Source organism: Macrotis lagotis, chromosome X (genome assembly GCF_037893015.1).
Source record: "Macrotis lagotis isolate mMagLag1 chromosome X, bilby.v1.9.chrom.fasta, whole genome shotgun sequence".
Classification (NCBI taxonomy): domain Eukaryota; kingdom Metazoa; phylum Chordata; class Mammalia; order Peramelemorphia; family Peramelidae; genus Macrotis; species Macrotis lagotis.
This window is the reverse complement of record NC_133666.1, coordinates 9,385,600-9,406,312: the sequence shown is the minus strand read 5'-3', so window position 1 is coordinate 9,406,312 and position 20,713 is coordinate 9,385,600. Positions and strand designations below refer to the sequence as shown.

At 38.7% G+C, this 20,713-nt stretch overlaps 1 protein-coding gene across 1 annotated transcript in view; it reads left to right on the top strand.

Moving 5' to 3' along the window:
* The window catches only part of IRS4 (insulin receptor substrate 4), a 32,332-nt gene extending 13,079 nt beyond the window's left edge, over positions 1-19,253 (top strand). The window contains exon 2 of the mRNA XM_074202620.1: positions 15,533-19,253. Coding sequence (XP_074058721.1) covers positions 15,533-15,537 — 5 coding nt within the window. The 3' untranslated portion in view covers positions 15,538-19,253. The remainder of the gene's footprint in view (positions 1-15,532) is intronic.
* The last annotated feature ends 1,460 nt before the right edge of the window (positions 19,254-20,713 follow it).

The window sequence follows — 20,713 nt, the reverse complement described above, 5'->3', positions numbered from 1 at the left end:
CTACGTCTAAGATGGGAACAATGTAGGAGGTAGGTCCAGATTTGAGCACATTACAACCATTTTAAGTATTATATTATTTCCATTTTGTATTTGGAGGGTTAAACTGATTTTGAATATATCACTATTATTTGTATCACAAGAATTATTCCTTGTTATTTTTCCTGATATTTTATAATATTACTTTACAAGACGCTGGAAATTGGGGCCAAAAATTCAGATTCTTTCATGAGATGAGAGAGCCTGGCTCTAAATCCCCAAGACCCATTGGGAAGAAGAGGGAATTGGCCTCAGTTCAATTTCTGACTCTGCAACTTACTACCTGTATGACCCTGGGCAAGTCCCTTTACCTCTTTAGGCCTCAGTTTCCCCAACTGTAAAATGAAAAACGTGAACTAAATGAACTTCTACCTTCCAGACCTTGACCCATGATCCTAGACTATTTCTAGAATAACAGATTATGTAAAGATCTGCTTTTTTTGAAATGTGAGAACAGAAATGATTAATGGGAGGCTGAGGCTGCTTGAGCTTTACTAAAAGGATAGAGTAGAGACTGTGTCCATTTCATCATTTATGAGAATTGCTAATTCCCAAAAGCATCTTTTCTGCAAAGACAATTGTCTAAAGCAGTAGTGTCAAATTCAGAAACGGGCCATTATTCCATATACAGAGGATCCCCTTGGGCCCCATATTGACTTAGTTTTTAAATGTAGGGTTATCTCTGTTTTATCATATTTTGCTTTATTTTGTTAAACATCTATTTCTCAATGCCATTTTCATTTGGTTCCGGCCCGCTGGGGAGTGTCTTGTGGTGGCCACGTTAAACTTATAAGACTCAAGAGCTAGGTGACTTACTCAGGGACATAGGCAATATATGTCAGGGACAGGACTTGAATCCAGGTCTGCGTGGCTTCAAAGCCAGCTTTCTAGCCATTGTGCCACATTGCCTCTAACATTATGCAAGAAACATATTGACACACATGTTATGGTTCCCATACCTGTAGAGAAAGGAGACTTCAGTACCCATAGGAGGAGTAACACTAGTGCTCCTCTTTGAATCCTCAGGGTCCCCAGAATCCTCCAGTGACTCCTTCTTACCTCTAGGATAAAATACAAACCCCTCTGTTGTACCATTTAAGTCCTTCACAACCCGATCCCAAACTCTCTTTCCCATCACTCCCTTTCACATTACTTCCCTTTACATACTCCCTCAACTTTTTAACCAAGCTCTCTGGCTCTTGTGATGTTCTACCTGAATGTCTTGCTTATAGACATCTTCCTTGCTTTCAGAGTTCACCTTCCTCACCTCCATCTCCATCGAACATTTCCCTCCCATCTCTTGTCTGGCATACAGTAGACACTTAATCCCTGCCTGTTGAATTTATAGATCCCCTATAAAATTGCTTAATCCAGTTGCCATTCTTCGTGTAATCGAATTCCAGTCTCTAGTTTTTACAGCAAATGAATACTTCTTATAACCTCATATAGGCCTCTGACTTGTGGTCTTCCCTGCTGCTCATTATTGTATGCCACAGGTCTACCTTAAGCCACAACCAAATCACAGAATGAGGGCTGAGAGGTTGACATGGCTTGAAACATTTTCTGTCTATGATCAATAAAGCAATCTGTGCACAGATAACCAAGAGTTGACTGTGTTCATCACATTTTCAGATTGAATTATAGCTAATGTCTGCAGTGAGTTAAATGGATTGCTTCTGTTTATTTCTCGTCTTAATTCTAATTATTTAAGTAATGACTTCTATCATCTTCAGAGCTCTTATTACGGGAAAGTATCTTTCCTGGACTTGGATGGCCAGTGGAAATGCATGCTTTGCTCAATGAAGGCAGACTTATGTGCTATGAACAACAAGCAAGGTAGATTCCAAGCAGTTAGTCTTGTTACCCAAACATATTTGTGTGTTGAGTTTGTCTTGGTAGATTGGCTCCTAGATATTTTCTGTGTTTTATGATTTAGAGTAGAATTTCTCTTTCTATTATTTTCTCTTGAGTATTATTGCCATATACAAATGCTGGCAAGTTTGTGGATTTATTTTGTATCCTGCTACTTTATTGGAGCAATTAATTATCTTAATTGGTTTGATGATTTTCTGGAGTTTTCTAAATAAACCATCGTGTCATCAGCAAATAAGGATTATTTCATCACTTTTTCCAAGTCATAAATTTTTATCATTTAATGTAACAACATTTCCGACATGTCCAGTTTAAAAAAACTTTGTATTTCCTCCGTCCAGGAGTTTTTTGTAACTTTGTCAAAGTATTAATAGGATGCTACTATATAGTTCTAGTTCCCAAACAGTTTTGGCCATCAGTACCAGTCCTGGAAAAGCAAATGGTCTTTGGAAACAGAAATCATCAGAACTTGAATTCTAATGCTGTTTTTGGTTGGTTGTTTGTTTGTTTTGTTTTTAAGAGGATGATAACCTGGTATACTTCTGATTCTAAAATATATTCTTTTAGTTCTCAATAGATGTTTTTTAATGGTGATGACTTATTTAGCTTGAATTTTTGGTTAATCCTATTGGGGAATTGCCAACAAATTGTGCTGATAACAGACAATATGAATAAGCTCAGTACAGAGGCCCATTGCCCACTGATAGACTGGCCACTTGATGATGGCTCCCATTTTTAACACACATTTAGGTTTTCAAAAAGTTTTGCATCTTTATCTCATTGATAAAGCCCTGTGAGGTAGGTCCTGAATATTTTGGGCAATGGCAACCCATTCAACAAAGGATGATATGTAATTTTTTTTAAAAAAGATATTTGGGGAATAAAGTACATTTTTCATTTGAATATTTCTTGGCAGAAGGTGCACCTCAAAATTTAATAGAGGCATGTTTATGATGCATGCTCTTAAAGTGGCCCAGTGGAGCTGTCTCCTTGTCCCACCATACATTGGTAGGGGTGTTTTAATCATGCGTAGCTTTTTATTAGCATATGAAAAATTAATGTTCAGGTTTATATCATTGGAACTAGAAAGACTTCATTTGTTTTTTGAGAAGTACATTTAGTGAAGAGGGATAGGAAGAGTTCAGACATTTAGAGTTCATCGAGAAACTATTGAAAAATTTGTTCTTCCGTTACAGAGAGTGGAATTATTGCATAAGAGACCTTTGATTAATTGGAAAAATTCAATTATAGAGGAATGAGAAAAATCAAGAAGGCAACAAGTTTGTCCATATCAATAGGCAATGGAAATTATAAACTGAAAATACATATGCCTTCTAATACATTCTTGCCACATATGCACAAGCCCCTGCTTGTAGTTTTGGTGGCCTTTGTCCCTTTTTATTTTAGGAGAGAAATACTCTATGTCTTCTTTGACCTTATTAAGATTAGATCATAGCACAGCGGTGCTTTCTATGAATTTCTTTATAACAGTAGTTAGTGGTACAAATTGCCTGATAAATTTTTTTCCATGTGATTTTTAAAAAATTCTTCATTTTTCTCTCATTTCTCTACTTTTAAATTGAAATACTTAATGCTGCATTCCCTGGGTAATAAGTTGGATGTTGAGTTTTAGAGCTAAGATCATGAAAATTGAAATATTTAAAGTATTATAAGTATTTTGAGTCCATATTTAGAATCCACTTCAAGGTCAAGATTCACTAGGAACCAACCCAGGTTCTTACATGACTGCTTCCTGACCTGTACCTCATACCCAGTTAATGTGTGTCCAGAGTCGAGTACATTCAGGTCATGTGTAACATTTCAGAGGGAGCCACCAGATTGACCAAAAGGTTGGATGCTGACCTTCCCCCACATGTAAATTAAGCATTGTCTTCCTCTTGGTCCAGTTACAGTTTAATACCTGCACACATACGCACACACACACACACACACACACACACACACACACACACACACACACACACACAGAGAGAGAGAGAGAGAGAGAGAGATCTATTTTTATAAACTTTAAATAATGTCCTCTAAGAGATATTTGGTATGAGTAAATAGAGACTGATAAACTGATCCCAAGCCTAGGCCCACTTTTGCTTGCTTCCAATTCTGTTGCTAATACCCAGAGAATCACTGCCACCATTGAGGTAATTCATACTTCCCAATTGGTAAGTCTTGGTTTTCTTCCTAATGTGGAACCAGTTATATATTAATATATTCACTTTACATAGTCTAATCTTAATTGTGTGTTTTACACACACAGACACACACACACAACCCTCTGGGCCAGCTAGATGTAATCATATCTTATAAAATCACATTTGAAAGCTATATCCCTTCTTTGGGGGCTAACCATTTCAGAGTTGGGTTCTCAGGCTGACTTCTCTATCTTCCCCCCAACCCCCAGCCCACCCTCTTTCTCCACTGGGTCTTGGAGGGTGCTCAAGGAATGCGAGCTCATTTTAATATTGGCCAAAGCTGAGCAGGATTAGAAAGGGAAATATGCTGCCAAAAAACCTGTGCTGCATTTCAAAAGCAAATTTAAATTATTTTTGGATTATCCCATTTTAAATTATCTGTACCATTGCTCCCCTCTATTAGCATGACCAATCAAGGGTCGACTAGTGTACTTTACAATATAAATTTGAAATCACAGTATAATTTGACATTTGAGTCAGTTAATAAGCATTCACTTAGTGCCTACTTTGCACAGTGCCATACTGGTGTACGAAAGTGGAGCTACAAAAGATTAGGCATGTATCTCTAGAGAAGGACTGAATTTTGAAGCTGAAAGGAGCTCCAGAACCATGGAGGCCAATGCAGTCCCACCTTCCTCCCCCCCCCCCCAGTCCTGATTCAGGCTCACTTTCCACCTCCCAGAGCAACCCATTCCACTTTGGGCTCATTCTAATGGCATAGTCCTGGATCCACAAGGTCAAAACTTTTAATAATAATAATAATAATAATAATACAAAGGGGTTTGACTATCTAATACAGCAAATGTCACATAAATGAGTTCTTGGGGGGGGAGGAGTCCTCACTAATTATTTTAAGAGTGTAAAGGGATCTGGATATCCTAAATCTTAAAAATTTCTGGTTAATAAGTTTTGTTTTTCTAATACCAAGCTCAGATTTCTCCCTTTGAAATTTTCACCAGTTGATTTGGGTTCTGTCTTCTGGGGTCAAAAGGACAAGGTGAATTCGTCTTGATTATGAAATCCCTTCAAATGCTTACTAGCCATCATGTTCCCCATGAGCTTTTTGTTCTTCAGGATAAATATCCCTAGTTCTTTCCTCCAGTCCTTATATAGTATGGACTCGAGTCCCTTCACCATTCTGGTGTCCTTTTTAAAACACATTATGACGAATGAACACAGATATAATCTGACCAGGATGAAAGGAGAGAGGAATGACCTCTTTAGTCATGGATGCTATACATAATTCAGTCCAAGGTCCCACTAGCTTTTTTGGGATGCTATATGACATTGTTGATTTATTGTGGAGCTTGTGATCCAGAAGACCCTTAGATCTTTTTCAGAAAAACCTGCTATCTAATCACACCTTCCCATGTTCTGGCTGTTAAACATAAGACAGTAACACTTTTCACACTGCATAGGTTATTCCACCAAGAAGTGAGTTTGGGATAGCCCCATTTCAATGTGCTTCTTTTTTTATTTTATTTTTTGCAAGGCAATGGAGTTAAGTCAGTGACTTGCTGGGGGTCACACAGCTAGGTAATTATTAAGTGTCTGCGGTCGGATTTGAACTCAGGTACTCCTGACTCCAGGACTGGTTCTCTATCCACTGTGCCACCTAGCTGCCCCTCATTGTGCTTCTTCAGTGATTCCAATGCACTATGCAACTGAAAAAGTCATATCCAGCATGATTACTAAGCCACTAAAGCTTCATGAATCAGTGGGCCAAGCTTTGAGCCCTGGGGCATTCCACTAGAAACTTCCTATCAAGTTCCAGCTGCTAATATCTCTGGCCTACCTCTCCCCACCCCTCCCTACCCCCCACCAAAAAATATAGGCTGACAGTTTGAAGAAAGGAATTCTTTACATGCTAACAATTGTCTTCGTCCTTGTAATACAGATGACCAAGAATGTCCTGTCTAATTACAAATTAAAGAAAGTTAGTAGCATACCATATTACTTAAGAATGCCCTTTAAGCAATCTCCATGGGAGGGCAGGATAATGCAGGCGAGAGCACAGATTTGGCAATTGCGAGATGGGATTTTCGTTCCAGTGCTGCTCGGTCACCTCGGCGTAGCCACCTCCCCTCTGGAGGCCCATTTTCCTTGTCTGTCAAATGCCAGGCTGGTGGACCCCTTCCAGTTTTAGCATTCCAGGATGAAAAATTCCACAGTGCCCTTTTAAGGAGCATCTTGCCTTTGTTGGTTCACAGTCCATAGGCATTTAATTCCCATCTTGGAGATGGAGGTTAGTCAAATGAGCAATCAATCCATGGGATCTTTGCATACTGATAAAAACCATGCCTCTATTGTACTAATTCCAATGAAGAGTTCTCCCTACCACATGAAGCTCCATTATTTAAGCAGCCACCCTGGTTACCATATCCTCAGTTCAGTAGAATGTCCCAATTGGAAGAATCCCATTGAGATGTGCCTGTTCCCCTGACTGATTTATGAAATAAGTTATATTATGAAATACGCAGTGCTAAAGACAGCGCTGTCTCTTTTAAGACAGGTACTTAACACTTAGATCAGAAGAGGTCAGTCATGATGGATTCACTTTCACCAAAAGAATGGGCATCAGAAGGCTTTTGGATGTTTTGCTCTCATCTCATCTCAGCGGAAACAGAGACCTAGGGACTTTTACTGATTTAGGAATTTGGGGAAGAGGAATTCTTTTTCTAATTTCTTTCTTCTCCCTTCTCTTTCTTTTCTTTTGGTTTAACTAGTAAGGAAGCCAAGAAGACCACAATAGCAGCTGAAATGTATGTAGTATGAGACCCCCCCCCCCCATGTGTAAGTCTGGCATTCATTAAATGGGTTAATGCAGAACTGTGTCACAAAATTAGATTGACCTGTATGGTGAAAAGGGTATTAATGGAAAGTTTATACAATGTGTTGAGTAAGAAAAATCCCCTGGAAAATCTTTGTTTGGAGTTCAACAAATGAGGCACTGTCTAGCAACAAAACCACAAATAATGAAACTTTTTGTAGAATTCCTGTGACGTAAAACTAAAAACTCAAACAAACATTAAGAGTAGTAAATATCAGGCCTGACATTACAGCGATGGAGTAGAACATATGGCTTCATTTGGTCAACGTAGGGGCCATCCCAAAACAATGCTATCTAGAGTGCCATGCTACCTTCAGATGAGCTCATGGTCAGGACTTTCCCTTTGATTTTGCAGAGTCCTTTCTCTCTGATCCAATCTGAGAAGTTTATCTTTTTTTATTTAAGATGGTTAAACCATGTTGAAATTCATATTTTTCCAGAACTCTTAAGCAGCTCAATTGAAAACAGAGATACTTGAGTATTTTTTAAGTTGTCTACTAAATGAACTCCATAAAGAACAGTTTTCCTATCTCCATTTGGTGTTTTATTTGTGTTATTTTGCCAAAAAAGCAGGCTATTTACTGTTGGGCAAGAGGGTGAGAGATGATAGTTGGGAGCAAATTTGTGTAATTCTATTAAACTACATATTCTATAACTCATATATGCATATATATATATATATTTGACTTGACAATACCTATCTAATAGCTATATATTTGATATATCTATAAATATATATTTAATAACATAGTTACACTGGCCAGATCTTTACCAAAAGTCATTTTATAATTTAGCTTCCCCTTTATATTCACCTGGTCTTTTGGGCCATCATCTTTCTGTCTGTTTGTTAATGTCCTGCAAGGAACCATATTCTGAATCATCACAGCTGATAGCAGCTTTCACCCCTTTTTCCACCCTGGATTATCTGAAGTCAGAGGAAGATCAGCCAGTTAGAAAAATGTATTCAATGTCGGCTACAAAAATAAACTTGCCTTTGGCCAAAAGTAAAATGTATTTTAGAAACTTTCAAAATCTATCTTTTTGGCATTAAAAAGGTAGTTAAAATTAAATCGATGAATGGTGGTACTTTTTTTTAAACTGTAAGACTATGTAAAAAATGATGCAGACAGTTTATTAGCAGTGCTTGAACATCTTTTCGGTACTGGTTTGGAAGCCCCTGCTGATCTTTCAAGGATGATCAGATGTCTTGCACAGAGAAACTCGGGGTCGCTTAGCAGTGAAATTCACTGGAACTTAAGTGAAATGCTAGGAATTTGTAATCTTTTTGTAATGATGAAAGTGCTTATATAACTCATATTTGATTAAAATTATCTTTAATAGACTACCCTTTTTATTGATGAAATTGCCCGCGTAATATGTCTTCCATAGAAACTTAAGTGCTCTCGAGTAATTTTTCGTTCATTAATGAAGCTTCAGGTGATTTCTGTCCATCATTCGTCTCCCTTTTGAAAACTTAAGAAGAGGACTTCAAAAAGTATTCTAGCGGTTCTTTTCTCTATAGATAACACAAACTAGATTATAAACGCCTGGTTTTAGTCAGCTTTTTATGTGCTCTGAGAAGGACAGAAGCTGCAAGGTATAGGAAGGGTCAGAAGGAATCTCATGGCGGGTGGGGACTTCCCTGCTCTGCAGGGTTGAGACACCGAGTCATTTTCTGGGTAATAGCAATAGAGAGAGGTCTGTGGTCTTCCTGGAGCACATAAGACATAACAGAGACCCTCTTCCCCAAACTGGTTTTTAAAAAATATGATTACTAGGGCAGCTAGGTGGTGCAGTGGATAGAGCACCCATCCTGGAGTTAGGAGGGACTCAGTTCAAATCCAACCTCAGACAGTTAATAATTACCTGTGTGACCTTGGGCTAGTCACTTGACCCTACTGCTGCTTTGCAAAAAAAAGGGGAAAAAAAAGAAAGAAAAATATGATTGCTACCTACTTCTGGTAATTTCTGTAGATGCAAATAATCCTGCCAGAAAAGACATAGAAAGAATTGCTAAATATTATAAAGAAGCTCCTGCTCCCTTCTTCCCTCTTTCTTCTCCTCTCTCTTCCTCCCTCTTTTCTTGTCTTTTCTCTCCTCCCCATTTTTGTGTGGCTCGTCCTCCTATGGGAGTGTTTTCCACCTTTATTTTTTAACTCTAGTGCCAACTCCTTTAGGAAGCCTTCCCTGAGCTGATAGTCATCGTCCTTCCTCCATTATACTGAAGTCATCGCCCTTCCTCCATTATACTGAATATGCTACTTTTTTCTTTTTTTTCAACACTTGTATATTATTCTGTGACAATCACCTATGCCTGTATCATCTCCCATACTAGACTGTGAATTCTGCGAGACCAGGAGCTATATTAGTTAAATTTTATACTTTGCCCAGCACATTGTCCTACACAAAATGGGTCTTACATAAATGTTTACTGAATTCTGATCTCATCACATTCTGTCTTGTATTTTAGTAATTTCTTATTCCCCACCATTACCCCCAAACTAGATTCTAAATTCTATGGAAGGTCTTATGACCTTACCTTCTGAAGGACCCTACATATAAGTAGCCTAATACCATTGTTTATTGAATGAATAAATGGCACTGTAAATTCGTGGAGCCTTGAATCAGAAGAAAAATGAAAAGTATTGTGAGCTAGAGTGATTGTGGCATCTTGTTAATGTTAAATTCCACTAAAAATGTCCAGCTGTTAGGGTTTTTAAAATTCTTTGGCACTACTTTTTATGGTAGCAAAAACTGGAAACCAAGTGGACACTCATTAGTTGGGAAATAGCTGAATAAACAGCACATAAATATAATGAGACATCATTATTATACAATAAGAAAAGAAAAATGTCTAAAAGAGAAATATGGGAAGCTTTGTATGAACTGATACAAAGTAAACAGGATCAAAACAGTGGACACATTAACTTCAGTAATCTAAAGGGAAAGAGACCATTCAAGGTTGGACTTTGAGTAATTATAATAACCAACCTTGGACCTAGAGAGCATATGGTGAATTACAGCTCTTCTCAATTAGCATAGACAAGAAAGAGGCTACAGGTGTAGATGGAGCCTTCAGTTGTTTGTGCTTCACCATTGACCATGGTTATCTGGGAAGATTGAATTCAGAGATGGTGTCCAGAAATAATAGATATTAAAAAAAAAAAAGTCTCAGGAAATTCTTTAGGAAGAAAAAAAAATTCTGGAAATGAGGTTAACTCTAACAAATACCATGGAGCTGGGTTTATATTTTGCCAAACCAGCCTGAGAAATCCTCCAAGTACCTAGGGAATACACAGAAAAATAATTACTTGAATAGAAACAGTGGAGTAGGAAGGACATTGATTCTTTGATCGACATCAGAAGTCTTGAAATAAGAGGTTTCTAACTTACATCCATCATCACTTAGGTAAAGGCACCAAACTACAAAATAGCCCAGCTCTATTAAACACATAAATAACTAGATAGGGGGAGTAAAAGGACTCCATTTTCAGTTGTAGGCTCCCCAGGCATGGAAAAAATAGTCAAGGTGATTCCAGAGGTCAGAAAAGGACAGTTCACCCTTCTTTTGAAGTAATGTAAGGGCTCGTGCACGTGTTCCACATTGCTTAGCATTCTAAAAGAAAACCATCATTTTAATCCCTTTTCACCTTCTACCATGGTTTGGTGTGTGGTGATGGCATTTCCAGTTTTAGAAGAGAAGTCAATGAGAAAATAGGATTTACTTTGCTGGAATGTATATGCCAACCTAAGAGATGTCTGTATGATACCACATGAAAGTCCCTGACTTGCAATTTTATAGCTTAATCCTAGAGTTATTTGAATTTGTATTTTATGCTTAAATGTAAAGAAATAAACGTTTCCTACAGATCTTGACGAATAGCCAGGTACCAGTAGGTGGGAGAGGAATGGAGACTTATGATGCTTGAATCCTACTATAAGTTTGTGTTTTTAAGCCGCTTAATGAAATAATAACTATTTTACAGTAAAGTATCTACTTGAAGCTCACATGGTAGTTGCTTGCTCCTATTATTTTAGGTACTAAATAGAGTGCCCATGACTCTGTGTTTGCTAGCCATCTTAAAGGAATACTAGTTACCCTGGGGCAGATTGCTAGCCACTGTCTTCTCCCATTCTCTTTCCCTCCCACCTAACAAATTCCCATCGGACTGATTGCTACTGGCCCCATTGGTATGAATCTCTAACCTCAGTCAGCCAAGCTGTTTTCAAATCCTGTCTTAGACGCTTTCTAGCAGTGGCAGAATGGGCAAGTCCTTTTCACCCCTAGTGAATAATTTACATTTCATGTAATAAAGTTGAAAAGTGATGTATGATCTCAACATTTTTCTTTTCCACAGAAGAAATGTAAACTAGACTGCAAACTTACAGTATCTTTATAATAACTGTGTGGCCACCTTAGTTTTCCACTTTGGAGGAGAGAGAATATTGGGAGAATAAAGCAGTCATGAGGCTCTTGTGAGGACAAAAGTTTGGCATACCCTAAATCTGATTTGTATGTGTGATGAATGCTCTAAAAATTGGGTGAAAGAATGGGGGGGGAGTATTTTTACATGCCAAGATTCAAGGATTCCAAGGGAAGAGGCAAATAAATCTAGAGGTTAGGCAACAAGGAGTGTGATCCTTGTCGGCCAAGGAAATCGGTCTTGGTTGGTGAAGTCACAGAAAAGTATCAATGGAAATTGATTAGGGTGCCCAGAGAAAGAAATGGAAAGTCGGGGTGGGTGGTGGGGAATGCAGCAACAGCACCAGGAGAAGACTGGGCTAGAATCTGAAGCAAGTTCCTCCAAAGTGTTCCCACCATATCCTTCCTTCTCTTCCCCCTCCAATCTCTTGGCCTGTTGCTAGCAAGTAATTTGAAGCCTTCTCAGAGCCAACTGACAAGCAAGGTTGCCCCGAACCATGAGGTGACCAGCCAATAGCTGCTTGTTCTGGGTCCTGGAGTGTAGGGGAAAAGAGGCCATGGGACATTCCCTACCCAAGCAATCCCCTGTCCTTAACATCTGAGAACACCTACATCTGGGGCTGAGGATTTGGTTAGGAGTGAGTGTGGAGTCCAGCTCTGCCTCCATGTGCCCTGAGTCTGGTTGTCTGCAGACACCTCTCAGTTCTGCTTGCTGCCTCCTAACACTTTCTCTGGAGTTCTTTCGTATGGTAAAGTAGCCCTTTCTGGAGTGCTTCCATCCTGGGGCTTTGCTTTCTATAGCGTTAGGCATTTCCCCCCAAATACCTATTGCTCTCTGTCCCTACATGCTTGTGTGAATGCTGAATGTTGCATGGTGCAAAATGTTGCTTCTGCTATCTACCGCCTACTGTTTTCTAAAAAGTTTTATATTCAAGATACCTTTACATACAGTCTCGTTTGCATTATCTCCACCTCTGTCTGTGGCTCAGCAGGAATTGGAAGGACAGGAAGTTTGAGGTTCCTTCCTTTTTAAACCTGAGCACTTAATTAGCACTCCCCTCCACCCCAGTTCCTACCCTTCCAGAGGCCTTGGGTAGAAAGGCAGTTCTAGGTGAACTCAGCAGTACCTTTTTTTTTTTTTTTTAGGTTTGGGCAAGGCAGATGGGGTTAATTAAGTGGCTTGCCCAAGGCCACACAGCTAGGTAATTATTAAGTGTCTGAGACCGGATTTGAACCCAGGTACTCCTGACTCCAGGGCCGGTGTTTTATCCACTGTGCTACCTAGCTTGCCCCTAGCAGTACCTTTTCAATAAACTTTATCATCTAACAAGGGAGAGTTGAATTTTAGGAAATGGGAATAGAGCTTTCTCAGTTAAGTTGGAGGTCTATTATTTAAGGTACCCATTTATTAATGGGTCATTTTTATATTGGAGTAACTTGTTGCACCACAGTGGTACAAGCAGAGATCTGAGTGATATCTGATTTTTATTTTAAAAAGCATTACTTTCAAGGCCAGATATGAATTTGGCATAGTGGGGGAGTGGGTGAAGGGAGCAGTAGAAGAGTGAATGGTTGGCAGCTAGGTGGTGAAGTAGAGAGAGCACCAGCCTTGGAGTCAGGAGTGCCTGAGTTCAAATGTAACCTAAGACACTTAATAATTACTAGCTGTGTGACCTTGGACAAGTCATGTAACCCCAATGCCTTAAATAAATAAAATTAGGGAGAGAGAGAGAATGAATGGCTGACAGAAGTGAGAATGTTTAGCCTGGAGTTAGAATACTTTAGGGAGAAGGGGCCTAATAAATGTCTAAATATATTCGTTGTACAAGAGATTTGGGCTTGTTCTGCTTCTTCCAGGGGGTAGAATTAAGAAGAGCAGGAAGGGGGCAGCTGGATGGTGCAGTAGATAGAGCACCATCCCTGGAGTTAGGAGGACCTGAGTCCAAATCCAGCCTCAGACACTTAATAATTGCCTAGCTTGTGTGACTTGGGCAAGTCACTTAACCCTATTGCCTTAAATAATTTTTTTTTATTTTTCAAAGATTTTATTTATTTTGAGTTTTACAATTTTCCCCCTGATCTTACTTCCCTCCCCCCACCCCCCACAGAAGGCAATTTGCCAGTCTGTACATTGTTTCCATGGTGTACTTTGATCCAAATTGAACGTGATGACAGAGAAATCATATCTTTAAGGAAGAAACATAAAGTATAAGAGATAGCAAGATCAGACAATAAGATATCAGTGTTTTCCTGAATTAAAGTTAATAATCCTTGGTCTTTGTTCAAAATGCACAGTTCTTTCTCTGGAAACAGATGGTATTCTCCATTGCAGACGGCCCCAAATTGTCCCTGATTGTTGCCCTGATGGAATGAGCAAGTTCATCATTGCCCCCATGTTGCTGTTAGGCTATAAAATGTTTTTCTGGTTCTTCTCATCTCACTCATGATCAGTCCATGCAAATCCCTCCAGGCTTCCCTGAATTCCCATCCCTCCTGCTTTCTAATAGCACAATAGTGTTCCATGACATACATAGACCACAGTTTGCTAAGCCATTCCCCGATTGAAGGGCATTTACTTGATTTCCAATTCTTTACCGCCACAAACAATGAATATTTTTGTACAAGTGATATTTTTACCCTTTTTCATCATCTTCTCAGGGTATAGACCTAGTAGTGGTATTGCTGGATGAAAGGGTATGCACATTTTTGTTACACTTTGGGCATAGTTCCAGACTGCTCTCCAGAAAGGTTGGGTGTACCTTAAATAAATTTTAAAAAATTTAAAGAAAACCATTCCCCTTCAAAAAACTTCAAAACAACGCCTCAAATCAAAGAAGAGCAGGAAGAAAAGAGGAGTTGTGGAAAGAGAAATTTGGACTAGGTGTTCAAAATAGTTTCCTAACAATGATAACTGGGCAGATGTGGAATGAATGGACTGCAAAGAGCTGAGAAGAGAATAAATGCTCAGAAATTAGAGGCATCAGATGTAGAAATTTCAGAAATGAAGGGAAAGAATGGTATGGATCAAGAGAAGACTTTGGTAGAGGGAAAGAATGGACATAGATGAAGACAAAGGAAGCCATTACTAGAGCACAGTCCCAAGGAGTCATTGGTGCATATAGAGTTTGGCCATGGGAAGAAGTCGGGCTGTTTCTTCCCCTGTTACCCACTTGCTTGAGTGTGAAGGAGGAGAGGATGGGTGGTGATGCTGAGAATTTAGATGGTCTCAGTCTCAGTGAAGGTGGGGAGAGTGGGATTATAGGGAATCGTCTTAAATGTGGGAGGTAGGAATGTGATTGAAAGAAAAGGGAAAAAAGTTTAGAAGCATTCTTTGAGAAATGTGTGTATATGAAAGAGACAGACACAGACAAGGGCAGAAAGCAATAGTCACATCCTAAAAACATGCTAAGGCAATTTTCATTACTATTATTCATACTAAGGCCTTTCTCCAGCCTTGTGAATAATTGAGAGGAGACGATAGTGTGCACAGGTACAGAAAGAATTGGGTGTTTAAATTTTCACTTCTCAGAGGAAAAAAAAAGAAAAGCATTTTTTTAGATAGTTTTCTCCCAACTAGATTAAAGTGGTTTCTTGAAAAGAATATAATGCAAGGAGTTAGAAAACTGAGTTCAAGTCTTTATTCTGTGACTTTGGGCAGCTCAACCTTTGTGAATCTATGTACCCTCATCTGTAAAAAGGGAATAAAGATACCATAGCTTTTTTTGGTGGGGAGGGGGCAATTTAGTGATAAAATGGACCATTTTTGCTTTTGATTTGGATTTTGAGAGTTTATGAATGATCTCTTTTAAGGATGTTGACTTGAGCTGCTAGGGAGGAATTGTGCTTAAAGCAACAACGGAGGGGAAGGTGAAGAAATATCCCCTTGATCTGCCTCTGTCTGGTCTGTGACTTACTCTGCTGGGAGGAAGTAGAGCAATGCACACACATGCCAGGCCAGACAGTTCCTTAACTGCAGAACCCCAGCCCAGAGACGGACGGGGGTGGGGGGAGATTGTGGAAGGAACCACCATGGAGAGCTCGGAGAGCCTTTTCTTCATGTCTTTTTGTAAATGAAGTAAGATTGAACGAGCAATCATTGCACTAGGAAAATGCTCTTCAGACTTATTCTGAGAAAAGTAATTGTGTTGTTGTTCTTTCTAGAGTGATTACATTGCCATGGAAATCGTATTTTAGAAGAAAGTGTTGCTTGTGGCATTTCAGCTGGTATCCTCAAGACCGACCTGCTTTTGGAGAGGCCAGTGGTTTCTGGATAGAAAGCCCAGAAATCACCACCAACAGTGTAACGGCTTTGTTCACACACAAGTTGGCCAGCTGCCTTGGAAATTAACCATGTTGACAACTGTACTTTGGATTGTTGTTGCTTTCTTCCGCTTGCCTCTTTAGAGGAAACAAATACTTAATGAGAAATTCTGAGCCCCCTTCAGCCTCTTGAAAAGATTTTTCCTTCTCACACTAAGCGACACTGAGATGGTGGCCCATACCGTGTCTAATAAACGAGCTTGCTTATCTAGTCATAGTTGTCATAGCCTGTAAATTTCGCTACTTTCCATTCCAGTTTTTAAATTGAAAAACCTTTTGAAGGGGCCAGAGAAAAAGGAAGAACACTAAGAACATATGGATCTATGATTCAGGCTCTTTTTGCTCAGTGCTAAGAGATGCATTTCTTGATCATAGATAGTGCATTTATGAATTTAATGTCAGCTAAAGTGAGGTTTTGATGGAGAATTTCTAATACTTAAAAAGCACAGCTGAAGGACAGATTGATTTGGTTTTGCTTTGTTGCTACTTGCTCGATACTTCAACATAACATTAAGTTGGGGGTTTCTATGCATTCAAATTGGCCATTTCCAACCATTTTTTTCCCAATAACCAACCTAATCTGGTTTTGTTCAATAAGTCCCCCTGTCCCCCACACTTAGCAAGTAGTCTCATTATTACCAAGTTATACCCTTCCCCTGCCCCACCCCAACCCCAATTTTGGACCAAGTTTCCATCTTGAAAAAACATTAGACTTGATCCTCGATTTCTCATTTGCCTTAAAAACAAACAAAGAAACAAACCTTCTCAAAGGTCATCTCTCAATTTGGAAAATGAGTTTACAGAAAATGTTAAGAAATTAAAGTAAGCTCTGCAACTTTTGCTCCGATCTGAGTTGGAGCTGAATTTAAAATTTAATGTTGACCTTTGAAAGTATTTCATTGATTGGTGGTAAGCGCTGAGGATCCTTACCCAGGTCCTAGAGACTGCTCGAGGGTTTGTAAAATGGTGGTGGTACAAATTTGTCTCGCCATAATGCAACCCTACTGGCAGACTCCTAGTTGTATATTGTGGAAGGGTGTGGTGTTTGTTCTGTGTGTGTATGTTGCGTGTGCCAGTGTATATTGTGTTGTGTGTTGGGTATTATGTATCCTGTGTGTTGCGTGTGTGTGTTTAAAGTGCTTCACATCTAACATACAACCTTGAAAAAATAATGTATGGTTTCTATAACAACTTAGCCACTTGGTTTTGATGTCAAATATAACATGCATTTTTAAATTTTGAGCAGTCTTAAAGTACACGCTAACTAAAAGACGAACACATTTGGTGTCAAATAACATGTGCTTTTTTTCTAAGCCATCTTAAATACATGCTAACCAAAAACAAACACACACCCACACACAAAACACAAAAACACACAAAAAACAAAAAACAAAAAAATTAAAAATAACAAAAAACAAAAAAAAAACACACAATCATTTAATATCAAATAACACGTGCTTCTATTTTCAAGCAGTCTTAAAGTAAGCATCCCCCCAATCATTTGATGTCAAATAACATGTGCTACTACTTTCAGTCTTAAAGTTCATAGTAACTAAAAAAAAACAATTATTTGATGTCAAATAACATTTCAAGAACTCTTAAAATACATGCTAACCAAAAAGCCCCCAATCACTTGATGTCAAATAACATGTGGTTCTATTTTCAAAGCAGTCTTAAGGTATATGCTAACTAAAAAACAATTATTTCAAGACAAATAATATTTCAATTAAAATACATCCTAACCAAAAAAACACACCAACACAATCATTTGATGTCAAATAACATGTGATTCTATTTTCTAGCAGTCTTAAGGTACATGCTAACAGAAACAAAACAAAACAAAACCCAACACGATCATTGGAATTTGATATCCAATAACATGTGCTTCTATTTTTGAGCAGTCTTGAAGGACATGCTAAGTAAAAATTATTATTTGATGTCAAATAACATGTGCTTCTATTTTCTAGCGGTCTTAAGGTACTTGCTAATGGAAACAACCAAACCAACACAAAAGAAAACAAAAAAACCAACACGATCATTTGCATTTGGTGTCCAATAACACGTGCTTCTACTTTTGAGCAGTCTTAAAGGATATGCTAAGTAAAAAAAAATAAAAAAAACATGCTAACAACAAATACCAAACAATTGGATGTCAAATAACGTGTGATTTTTATTTTCAAGAAGTCTGAAAGTATATGCTAACTAAAAAAAGAAACACAATTATTTAAAATCAAATTGCGTTTTGAGTTCTCTTAAAGTACATTCTAATTAACAAAACAAACCCCAATAGAATCCTTGATGTCAAATAATATGTATTTCTATTTTCAGTCTTCAGATATATGCTAATGAAAATCGTTATTTGATGTCCAATACCACATACGTTTTTCTGAGCAGTTTTGCAGCACACGCTACTCAAAACTAATCATTAGACAAACTGAGTTAAGCTAGTGGTGGAGGGTGGCGGGCGGCCGTCTGAGCTCCTTAGCTCACTCCTTATGAATCTTGCTGATGGCGATCGTTGGTACACTTACTAGTTGCTGCTGGAGCATAGACTCACTCAATTCAAAAAGTTGTTTTCCTTCTATAAACTCCACCCTATCACGCTATGTAGCTTTTATTTGTTTTTTTATAACACTGCAATGTTTAGATAACCTTTTTCCTTAAAAAAAATGTAATTTGAGTGTTGTTAATCATTTGGAATTGTGAAAAGAAAAAGTGAAGTGGGGGGAAAAAAAGAATGTTAACATTACTTTATTTCCATGTCCAGGCTTGAGGCTGTCAGCGCGCAACAGAGGCAACACTGTAATCTATGCTGAATATATAGGTGACCTCAAACACAACACACACACTTAGTAACAGGTACGACATGTGGAGCACATATGCAATCTTTTTGAATCATTTAGTTTACAGACAAATAATTCAGTATTTTGCTGGAAGAAAAATTTTAAAATATCACTACATACACATATACACACATACAAACACACACACACACACACACACACACAAACACACACACATACACATGTATATTATCTTCCAGCCGCCAGTTGACGCTGCTGTGTAGTACAGAAACATCAAAGACAGAAGGATGTTTTGTGACCTGTAAATTTCATTTGATGTTGGACATAGTAATTTTTGTCTGTAAAGACTAAAAACATGTATGGTGGAAACTGTGCGTTATTTTGCTATTCCTGCTTCACAAATCTGCTTCAAAATGCTCACATTTTGTCATCCATTGTAAATATTGTCACATTGTTTTCTCTGTAAGCACATTGCTTTGCTGTTTGGGGAAACTGACTTGCACCTCTGTATAGTGTTCATATTTATCTGACTTGGCTTTCCATAGAGCTACTTGCAGTAAATGTGTGTTCATGTAAACCTATTTGTGTGTGTGTGTTTTTTCTAACTATTTTTATACCAGATTATAAATATCACCTTCTAATGTGGTGAAATTGGCTTTACTTTATTGAATCAGAAAGTTTTGAAATGGGACAAAGTTACTTTGCCTAGGGATAGATTGGCCCAGTAAGGCTATTCCTATTCTAAAGGCTCTCCAGTGGTGTTGGGATGGTCAGTTCCTGAGTCCCCAAAATAGGGGGTAGAGAAGAGAGCATCAGTACAGAACACCCAAACTAGCAGTCTGCCGGTTTTTCAGATCCCCTCACTGAAGAGCCAGAGGAGGGAGGAGGTAGCAAATTTATCCTATCCTCTCTCTATACCTTTTCATCTTATCTTATAGCAGAGGAAGATAGGACAATCACACAAGCCACTTTTTTACCTTTCTAGGAGGCAGGATTTTTTTTTTTTTTGCATGGAAGAGACCAGGGGCTAGAAGAGTTGACTATCAGGAGCAGAATGACCAAGTCTATCAATAGCCCTGCCAGAAGAGTGGGATGTCGATTAAAACCAGGAAAAATTTCTCCCTTTGTCCACTCAGCATGCCCAAAGAGGGGGCAAAGAAGGTAAACAAGGTTTCATGTGGCTCTGGGAAAGAAGCCTACCCCGGAGCATCTGTGGGACCAGATGGGCAATTAGGGTGGGGGGGGGGGAGAGAAGGGACAGCTCCTAGAGCATATGTATAATCCATACACGGCATGGTGACTCTATATGCAGATAGGGTTGACTGTATGACTCTACCTCATTTGATGTGGTCATTCACTGAAAACAGTGTGTTCTCCATTCATAGCACATTTCCAGAAAAGTTGAGTTTAAAAGGAGAATTTCTAGATCGGTATGTAATACAATAAGACTTCCATGAACATTCTAGTGATGTTTCTATGCATGACACCAATCGCATTAAGAATCCTAATCTGTTCAAGGGGCAGTTCCTTTGTCAGGACTAGTCCAAGTGCATCCCATCCCACTGCACCTCCACCTGAGAAACAAGAAAGATAGCAGATATCATATATTGATCTTGCACACGTAAAATGCACCCATTCACTGGGTCTGATGGGAGTTGGAGGTGCAGGAATGAGTTGAATAGTGGGAGCAATGATCTATCTTGTGGCTAATCAACATGAAAAAGAACCATTTCTTGGCCATAATGTAAGCTTCACCAATTCATTACTACTGCCTAAATCTTAGAATTTCAAAGCTTGATGGAACTTTGGTCTAACCTGAAATGGCCATGGCCAATTGGTCACCCAATCTCTAACTGAACCTTGTCATGGACATGGCATATACTATTATTTTTATTGTTAAGTGAATCTCGGTTTTAGGAAGTTCTTCCTAATATGGAGGTAGAATTTATATCACCCATGGTTTCGATTCCACTATTGTCTAAGAGGAGGAAAACTGAAAGCTGTCTAAAGAAAGCAACCAATTTAACTTTTTAAAAGGCATGTACAGAAAATGGGAACAAGGACAGATAAGAGAGTCTGAATCTAAAAACAAAGCATGTAAAATTTTGAGCATATGGGGACGGCTAGGTGGCGCAGCGGATAGAGCACTGGCCCTGGAGTCAGGAGTCCCTGAGTTCAAATGCGGCCTCAGACACTTAATAATTACTAGCTGTGTGGC